Source organism: Leptodactylus fuscus, chromosome 5, assembly GCF_031893055.1.
Source record: "Leptodactylus fuscus isolate aLepFus1 chromosome 5, aLepFus1.hap2, whole genome shotgun sequence".
Taxonomy (NCBI): domain Eukaryota; kingdom Metazoa; phylum Chordata; class Amphibia; order Anura; family Leptodactylidae; genus Leptodactylus; species Leptodactylus fuscus.
This window is the reverse complement of record NC_134269.1, coordinates 125,121,826-125,132,400: the sequence shown is the minus strand read 5'-3', so window position 1 is coordinate 125,132,400 and position 10,575 is coordinate 125,121,826. Positions and strand designations below refer to the sequence as shown.

The following is a 10,575-nucleotide window of genomic DNA, read 5'->3' as shown; positions in this document are numbered from 1 at the left end:
ACATTTAGCCAGGTATATATACACAATATGTCTACTCTTACTGACAGATGTAGAAAAGACCAACAGAAACCAGTTAGTTACAAGATGTTTAATTCAGTATGGATTTGATTTAAAGGGGCTCTATCACTGGGAAAAGTCATTTTTATCTAATCACATCCTTGCATAGGCTTTAGAAATGCTATTCCACACTTACCTTTAGTATATAGATTGCCTCAGTGGTTTCTGAATAAGTCCGTTTTTATTCATATGCTAATGAGCTTGCAGCCAGCGCAGGAAGTTCCCAGCAGCACTCGTCCCTGCTATTATCTCCTATTGGTGTGTGCAAACAGGAAGCTGAGTCATCAGCAGCAGCCTGTGCTGTACACACACACAGGAAACAATAGCAAAGAGAGTGCACGATGGTGCACCGAGTCTAATTAGCATATGAATTAAAACAGACTTATTCAAAAACCGCTGAGGCAATTTACATACTAAAGGTAGGTGTGAAATAGCATTTCTAAACCCTATGCAAGGTTATGATTAGTTAAAAATTACTTTTCCCAATGATAGAGCCCCTTTAACATTCATAGGGCACAATTACTAATCTTGTCCCATGCTGATGTTATTGCCTGTCACATCGCTGCATTATTCATATGAATGAGGATATTCAGAGTTTTTGATACAACTTATCCTTTTATTGCCCATTTACAGAGCTCTCAATAGACTCATTTACAAGGAGTCCATGAAGACAGTTTCCCCAATAGCACAAAAAGGCTGTATTTTCGTGAGCCTGAAAGTCAGTCTGAAAATATGCCCCTTTTTATTACAGTGGCTGATACAGGATGATACTGTTGCATCTTTAGAATGTTTAAAGTTTCTACAACCTAATATTTAGCTTACTATAAGCCGGAATTGTTTTGCATATTGCTGCATCGGAAGCCCTTCACACTTGTCAGAAGAAAAGACAAAGGAAAAAAAAAAAAGTGACGAATATAGGAGAGTTTTTTGGGAGCAAATTAAGCAAGAACTTTGGCAATTTATTTTTATTAGTAATGGTGGTGCATTCTGCCTATACTGACATGGTCTCTATCATGCCAAATAGTCACATCAGTTAATTTTCCCTTTCACTCCAATAGTAAAAAAATGCAATTGCCTTTACTTGTTGCTTTCCTGCACCTATTAGAAGTAATACAACTCCCTACCATATTCACTTGTGTACAGACAAATAAGAGTGTTCCTTTTCCATTAAATTAATTATAATATATAATTAGTTGAATGGACAAACGAACACTCTTATTTCTCTGTACACAAGTGAATATAATAAATATATATGTTTGTTTAGTTAGTTATGGAGCTATGTAAAGAAGAAAAAGTGAATCCAGAATTGAATAAATGAACAGAAACACTTAATATTGATGCGCTTTTATTAGCATATTATGTGACTAACAATCATGGTGAACCACAAGGAGGCAGTAGTGTCTATTCCCATAATAAGAATTGTTATTTTTCCTAATAACTTGCACATTAAGACACAGGTATCTTTCTTTGTGTCCTTTGTGCTCTTCAAGCTCAATTTACTAGCTAGGAATAGTTTTCTTACAATGGATCTCTAAACAGTTTACAAGCAAAGAAAGTCTATTGCAGAACAATCATTACTGCATGGCATATTGTACAAGGATGAATCTTACGCCATGGAAAGATACTGCCCCAAAAAAAGTTTTTCATTCAAAATAATGGAAAAAATGTGTGTGCTAGTGTTAGACTGAAGTGTCACACCCATATTGTACACTAATACTATTAACCTTTTTGTTTCCAGTCCAAAAAGTCAACGACAATTTACAAATTGTAGAATATACATTTGTAAATGGTGAGCAAGCTATCCATCAGAATCTTCTTCCTTTCGTTGAGAAGCCATGTTCCCGCTTATTAATCACACCTAAAGAAAACAACATACATTTCAACTAACAGCAGTTTTTATACTTAAAAGTATGTTTTAGTGGTGCTTGAAATGCAGGATAAATGGTTAGAAGAGACAAAAGTTGATCTACAGACAGTGTGCAAACAATAATAATTATTTTCCCTTAAAGCTATGATGGAATTCATTAAAGTGAAAGTCTAATTTTTTTTTATTTTTTTTTTAATTTAAGTTCTATTCTAAGAATAACTTATCAGAGAGAGGAAAGCAGCAGGCCTTTGCCCAGATCAGCTGTTCAGGGCCACTTCTGACACCTCCACTATACACTACAGTCCATGAAGCCAACTGTGACAGTGCTTACTGGTTGGAAGCTGCTACTACATCTCCACTCACATTGACTTCAGTAACAATGCTTGACCATTATACAGGGCACAGAACCATCTGCTTCTAGGTCTAGTATATAGTATGGGTGATAGAAGTGGCCTGAACAGCTGATCTGTGCGAAGCTGCCAGTCAGCACCTCAACGATCAGATGTTTATGAATAGGCCATAAAAATTTCTGGATAACCCTTTAGTGAATTTGTCCTATATTTTTAAAGGGAAAAGACTTATTTAATATTTAAATGCCTGTTGTTTCTATGCTTAGTCAAAGTATGGACGCCCACTAGGTTTCTATTAGTTTTCCCTATATGAGTGTGGATACCAAGATAACTGTCAATCACTAAGTAAGACCGCCCACTGGACTCCTTAACCTAGGAAGAGTCCATAGATTACATACAATTCAATGGTATCGTTTTAGGACAGCAACAGAAATTTCTGAAGAGTGGAAGTTCGCTCTAATATTTCCACGCTGCTCATCTATGAACCGCTCTGACAAATTATGGCGAAAAAATTCTCTTCTAATGATTCTCTTTTAATGCATCATTTGCCTTATATACTATATTGCCTTTACAGATATCAGACTTGCTATTGGTCATCATATTTTCAATTAGCCATTAAACGGAACTCTACATGGACAAAGTACTGGATTTTGAGCGTAGTATTGTAAGAGGATGCAGTCATTACAATAAGTCAGTTTGCGAAACCTCTTTTCTCCTACACATTCCAAAATCAACTGTGAGTGGTAATATTGGAAAGTGGAACTGTTAAAGAGGACCTTTCACCACTTTGCAACCTGTGCAGCTTTCTGCCCCATGTTATAGATGCAGCTGCATAGACTGTAGTGCACTTTGAATTACCTCCCTAGCCCCCCTCGTTTTGGAGCTGTGAGCCCCGTAAATTTTGGCGCCCTGTATGGTAATTAAGGCTTTAGTGTCAGAAGGGCGTTTCTGACGATAAAAAGAAAAGCTACGTCAGTCTGACACTGTCCAATTAGCAGTGGACAGTGTCGGAGCTGCTTCTCCTGCCTAATCTCGTGAGTTCTCGTGAGATCAGGCAAACGTCTCTTCACAGGGCTGCACAGAAGACCCGGAGAAGCGATCCAGGCTGAGCACTGAAGTGGATGAAGGAGAACTTCAGTGACATCTTCACAGGTAAGTGAAGAAACCCCTAAGCAATGAGCATAACTGCCCTGTACACCCTGTGGTCCTAGGTCTAGCCCCTATACAACGAGCATTAACCCCTATAGCCCCCTGGCAATGAGCATTAACCCCTATAGCCCCTAGGCAATGAGCATTAACCCCTAGGGTTAATGCTCATTGCCTAGGGGCTATAGGGGTTAATGCTCATTGCCTAGGGGCTATAGGGGTTAATGCTCGTTGCTAGGGGGCTATAGGGGATAATGCTCATTGCTAGGGGGCTATAGGGGTTAATGCTCATTGCCTAGGGGCTATAGGGGTTAATGCTCATTGCCTAGGGGCTATAGGGGTTAATGCTCATTGCTAGGGGGCTATAGGGGATAATGCTCATTGCTAGGGGGCTATAGGGGTTAATGCTCATTGCCTAGGGGGCTATAGGGGTTAATGCTCATTGCCTAGGGGCTATAGGGGTTAATGCTCATTGCTAGGGGGCTATAGGGGATAATGCTCATTGCTAGGGGGCTATAGGGGTTAATGCTCGTTGTATAGGGGCTAGACCTAGGACCACAGGGTAGTTATGCTCATTGCTTAGGGGTTTCTTCACTTACCTGTGAAGATGTCACTGAAGTTCTCCTTCATCCACTTCAGTGCTCAGCCTGGATCGCTTCTCCGGGTCTTCTGTGCAGCCCTGTGAAGAGACGTTTGCCTGATCTCACGAGAACTCACGAGATTAGGCAGGAGAAGCAGCTCCGACACTGTCCACTGCTAATTGGACAGTGTCAGACTGACATAGCTTTTCTTTTTATCGTCAGAAACGCCCTTCTGACACTAAAGCCTTAATTACCATACAGGGCGCCAAAATTTACGGGGCTCACAGCTCCAAAACGAGGGGGGCTAGGGAGGTAATTCAAAGTGCACTACAGTCTATGCAGCTGCATCTATAACATGGGGCAGAAAGCTGCACAGGTTGCAAAGTGGTGAAAGGTCCTCTTTAAGGAAGGAACCACTGCAACTCTGCCATGAAGTGGCAGATTAAAGGGGCTCTATCATTGGGACAACTAATTTTTAACTAAGCACATACTTGCATAGCCTTTAGAAAGGCCATTCCACATATACCTTTTGTATGTTAATTGCCTCAGTAGTTTTTTAATTAGCCCGTTTTTATAAATATGCTAATTAGCCTCCAGTGAGCACTGGAAGTCTCAGCCAGCACTCTCTCTGCTATTGTGTGTGAGAGCAGGGAAGGCTTATGAGTAGAGATGAAACTGTAGTTTCGAATATTTCTCACTCTTCTTTACTTATGAGTCATCAGCAGCAGCCTCCCTGCTCTCACACACAGCAGACAGTGCTCACTGAGACTTCCAGGTGCACGCTGGAGGCTAATTAGCATATGAATAAAAGCAGTCTAATTCAAAAACTACTGAGGCAATTAACATACAAAAGGTACATGTGGAATAGCCTTTCTAAAGGATATACAAGTATGTGTTTAGTTAAAAATTAGTTTATGGGGTTCTATCATTGGGAAAAATAAAGTCACAGAGAGGTTATGTCCAGTCCTAAGGCAAGGCCTGGTATCCGCTGAGCGAACGCTCTTCCAATGTTTAGGGAGGCTTTAACCATGAAACTGCTCCCTTGTCTATATCCCTGCATTGAAATGACCAATGATTTCCAGACCTCGTCTGGTATTAACATCAGTGTGAAAACTGTGCCACTAATCTTAACTAAGTAAACACCCGGGCCTACACCCATGGTACTGTGTCCCCCCCAATGTTATATGGGAGATAATCCATTAACATAAAAGGTATTGGTAGTGGCTTGTTCCTTTTTCCCCCTACTACTTTTTGGCTCTTTTTTTTTTTGCATTAACTGACAAATAGTATTTAGATATAACGCCCTTTCAGAAATACCATTTAATAAAGAAAGTCTATTGATTATAATCAGCTTATTTCCATTAATACAATATACAATATTTTAAAACAAAAAAATAAGAAAAGAAAACTCACTGCTGTAGAGATTCCAGAGCAGTAGGTAAATTACATCCAGTGTAAGCTCCATTTATAATGCTGTATTCAAGCAGGGCACATGCACAAGGATCCTGGTTAGAAGAAAACAAAATCAGAGTAGTACCAGTCTGAACAAACCCTAAGCTTTTGTAAATTAAATTAGAAACGTGATCTTTGACCATAAAAGTGATTAGTAACTGCAGAGAGTGTGTTTACAATGTGTTTCCCAGTATCTGATGTCTGGTATTAATGTCATATGTACCCACAGGCCTCCCACTCACCCACTGGAGGCCAAAATATCCAGCAAGCCCCCGGTAATTGTCAGTTTACATATTTGTCCTTTATGTTATTCCATACATCGTAAACCACCAGTAAGGAGGACGGGAAAGGGGGATGGGGAGTATATCATATAAGCCTATTGACAACAAATACTACGTATACCCATACAGTTACATCCTTTCTGAAATCCTCCCTCAGTCCCTAGATAAACTGCAAAACACCGTGTGAAAAAGTTTACCTTCATAAGAATATGGGGATTTCCAAGAACAATCAACAGGGCCTTTGGTCTAGTTGTTGCTACATTGAATCGTTTTGGATTGCAGAGAAATCCAAGCAAGCTTCTAGAATCATTATAAATTGAATCCTCACAGGATCGCACCTATACAAAAAAGATACACTATATTTCAATTGAAGAATTTCTCGTCCTCAAGATTATTAACAAGACCCATATAACAACATTACTCTTAACCTAAACAATGCTCTCTAGATAGATGGGGGTTGTTAAAGAGGACCTTTCGCCAGGTCTACACATCAATTAACCCCTTTACATAAAAGCCTTCACCATACACAGAGAATGGCGGTTGTAGAATACAGCCAGCACCTGTTGTAATGACTGCCGGACGTATTGCAGCTGTTAAGCCTTAAGATGCTGCAGCAAAACCCGACTACAGCATCTAAATTGCACAGACACCATGGGGCACCGATTTTAATAATCGCCACCCTCCGATAACATTACAGAGGGTGGTGATCATTAAAAATCGCAGTACTCATGGTGATCAGTTGCCATGACAGTTAGGAGCCTAGTGAAGGCTTCCAGGCTAGTCATTACTATAGTTTTATTACATGATGCCACAGGTACCACCACATGTTATAGAAGTCAATGGATCTTACTACAACACAGTAATACATTAGCAAAAAGTGATCAATCACACCTTTCCAAAATGGTATAACTAAAAGTTAATTATAGACCTGCATTTATAAAAAAAAAAAAACCCAAAACACATAAATAAACATTAACAACATCTAAATATTGCCGTGATCGTAAGGACCTGCAAAGTACAGGCAACGTGTCATTTTAGTCTCTGTACTGTCAGCAGGGTGGTGTCAGGCAGGAGCAGACAAAGGGTGTGACTGAGCTCTGACACTAGCTACCTCTGATAGGCTCAAAAGGGCAGTATCAATCAGTGTCCTGCTCCTAAACTGCACATCAGGCATCAAAACTAACTGCACTTATTGCTCGGGAATGATTCAAACTGTGCTGGACTCAGTGGTGTGGCACCTTTTCTAGGATACTAAAGACTTGAATTGTTGGAGGTGGTGAAAGGTCCTCTTTAAACGCTTAAGAGTAGTGATTTAGTTAAAGTCTTGTGGGCCTTGGTGCTTGATATTGACCCCCTACCTCATCTCTTTGGCATATTCTTGATAGCTATGGGTACTGCAGTGGTCTCTCATAGACTTGAAAGGGATGCAGCTATAGTACTCACCGCCATCAAGAATGCAGAGTGTAAGCATTGCAGCACCCAGCATATAAATGCTGGGAGCAGCATGCTCTGGGAAACAGTGGAGTGTCCGTGGAGTCATGACAGCTGGATACCACACCTGTTTATCTAAAATTGATTGCACCAACAGTATTGAATAGAACATGACAGACCAGGTCACCGGAGATTATGTACGGCTGTGTCGGGGTAATATGCATCATCAGTGGTACAGTAAATGAAACATCATGCAGGTAAACAGATGCAATAAGATCTATTCATTTGCATCAGCTAGTTTATGAAAATTGTCACAGACCCATGCCTAATTCATTTCACAGTGGTCCTCCTAGGTGTTATGATGCCAACTGCATTGAACACCCGCTTAGCCATTACATTTGAGGCTAGACAACACAAAACACCCATGGCAAACTGGGCCAACTCTTGCCATGGTGACACACAAAATATATAACATGGGGCATGCAATAGGATAGACTAATGATAAACTGATTGTACTTTTGCCAACAAAAAGGCAGGACTACCACAATAAATATTAAAAATCTATCCAAACTATATTAACAAAAATGTTAAAAACACAGATGTCCAATAGAAAAGAAGAGAAGACGGAAACAACACATACAAATGGGCCAGCATACAGCCTTCAGGGGGTGTGAAGAAGAAGCCAGTCCAGGTGAAACGTACGTCGGGGCTTTTCCTATGCATTACATGGTAAAGTTATGGCATTTCAAATTCTTGTTATTGTGTCTCTAGAGGGTGTCAATTTGCATCTTTATTACTTTGCAATATTACTTACTATAGTCCAGCCATGTTCATGGCAACATTATGGTAGTAGGCTTTCTACATTTAAAATACCAGTCATTGCATTTATATTGCCCCTATTGTTGTGAATTGTGTCATAATATACCATACTGATCTGTATGCTGGTCCATTTCTATGTGTTGTTTCTGTCTTTTTTTCTATTGGACATCTGTGTTTTAACATTTTTGTTAATAAAGTTTGGATAGATTTTTAATATTTATTGTAGTAGTCTTGCCTTTTTGTTTGTAAAAGAACCATCAACTCCTACCATTGTAAAGCATGCAGTTTACAAGAGCGTGCACATAGCCAGAGACCTGCCATTGTTAGTCTTGATCAACATGGTCATCATCATCTCTACACAAATGAGGGTCAACCTCATCCCCTGGCTTTGAAATATCAACACCCCTCTCTGCATCCGCACCACAGTTCTTCTCCTCCAGTTTAGGTGTCCCAGGACCATCACGACCCAGACCCAGTTCTTATCCTCTTCCAGTATCGCTTGCATGTGAGATTGTTCATACAGATTCTAAACAGTTCCAGGAAAGAGTGACAGTGTCCAAGATGTGGAAGCTATTATTCTTTCATCCCTTGTTGGAGTGTGCATCAATTAAAGAAATGAAATCACCGATGCTGCAGTTGTCCCTTCTGACAAATTTGCTGCTCTCCACAAGCAAACAGTCTGGACGCACATTTTAATGACACGTGTGTTGATGTTTCCATTTTATTCGGAACTTTGTATGGAATAAAGAATTTAGAAAAAGTTTTTTTTACAACGAATACGGCTGTGCTGGATACTTTTTTACCTTTGGATTTATTGTTTTCTCCTCCGGACCGTGGGAGTGCATATCCGAGCAAGGCCGAGTGAGGAGATTTATCAAGAGTATAACCAGGAGATATTCAACTGCAGTTGGGCTGAGTATTATTTCCTATTTTCCCCTTTACCTATTGACTTATTATAAAACTGGAGGTATGCTTTAAGACTGGGTGTGATAAGAGACTCCCAGCTATGTATTTCCAGATATGTATCTTTCCTTGGCAAATTATCACCTGTTCAAACTCCTCATACACAGTATGGAGTTTGTGTCTTAAAACCTGTTTAGCTTTAGGAACGTGGGACTCGAAGTGTCTGTGATCACAGTCTGCTATTCTCTATGTGTATAAAAACTGAGAGAGGAGTTATCAGCACAGCAGCCTCTCTGCTCTCATACACAGAGAATAGAGGATGCACGATGAGACTTCCGATGCATGGAAAAGGCTAATTAGCATATGACTAAAAACGGACTTATTCAAAAACTACTCATTCAAAAACTACTACTACAATTTAGGTAGGAGTGGAATAGCCTTTCTAAAGGCTATGTAAGTATGTGGTTAGCTAAAAATGACTTTTCCCAATGATAGAGCCCCTTTAAAGGGATTTTGTTTATGATCAGAGATAATATTGAGATACTTGGAAGCCACCATCCATGCATCATGAAGTAAATTTAAAAAAAAAAAAAAAAACAACTTACCATTGAAATAATGATTACCAGGAATTCTTGACCTTGAAATTCTTCTACTGATCCTACCTTGATATCCATCAAGTCAACAGTCCTCAAAAGTGTTCGTATTTTCTCAACCTTCAAAAATATATGAAATTACTTGTAGAGGTTTATACCCTTACAATATAATGTTGTGACATGTTAGAAATATTGGATCATGCTCCCAACATAAACAGTTCTTTGTTTGGCTGTTATACTCAGACTCTTGTCCTATTATTTTGTGAGGGAGCTGTTGTGGAGGTTTCCACATCAAACAGCCGCACTTTTAGTAGGCAGTTGATAGAAGTTTAACCTACTGACTAAAGAGCAGTGTCGGACTATATTTTTACATTCCAAATCCTAGTAATGAATAAACAAATAATCAATAACATACAGTAACAATTAAAGATACATGTACGTATACAGGGATGTGGAATTGGCGTCACTTTTGGTTAGAGACAATATTGCATGTGTGGTTTTGCTGACAGCCATAGTTAGACAGGAGCAGTAATTTATAGAGATGAGCGAACACTAAAATGTTCGAGGTTCGAAATTCGATTCGAACAGCCGCTCAATGTTCGTGTGTTCGAACGGGTTTCGAACCCCATTATAGTCTATGGGGAACAGATACTCGTTAAGGGGGAAACCCAAATCCGTGTCTGGAGGGTCACCAAGTCCACTATGACACCCCAGGAAATGATGCCAACACCTCTGGAATGACACTGGGACAGCAGGGGAAGCATGTCTGGGGGCATCTAACACACCAAAGACCCTCTATTACCCCAACATCACAGCCTAACAACTACACACTTTACACACTCAATACCACCTCTCTGACAGTAGGAAAACACCTTGAAACATGTGTATTTGGCACTTGCAGTGAGGAGAGCTTGTCACCAGCAGTGAATTTGGCCCTTGTAGTAAGTTGAGGTTGGCACCAACATTTGTTTTGAAAATCAGGGTGGATTGAGCCTCTAACCAGCAGAGTTTGGGCAAATTCATGGTGGAGAGAGCCTCTAAACACCCCAGTTTGGGCAAATTCATGGTGGAGGGAGCCTCTAAAAACCCCAGTTT

The 10,575-nt window shown here is 40.0% G+C and overlaps 1 protein-coding gene across 1 annotated transcript in view; it reads right to left on the bottom strand.

Annotated features, from left to right (window-relative positions):
- Window positions 1-5,410: 5,410 nt before the first annotated feature.
- MOV10L1 (Mov10 like RNA helicase 1) overlaps window positions 5,411-10,575 on the bottom strand; it is a 57,081-nt gene continuing 51,916 nt past the window's right edge. Inside the window, exons 23-25 of the mRNA XM_075274171.1 lie at window positions 9,493-9,600; window positions 5,932-6,072; window positions 5,411-5,506 (exon numbers count right to left, since the gene is read on the bottom strand). Coding sequence (XP_075130272.1) covers window positions 5,411-5,506; window positions 5,932-6,072; window positions 9,493-9,600 — 345 coding nt within the window. The remainder of the gene's footprint in view (window positions 5,507-5,931; window positions 6,073-9,492; window positions 9,601-10,575) is intronic.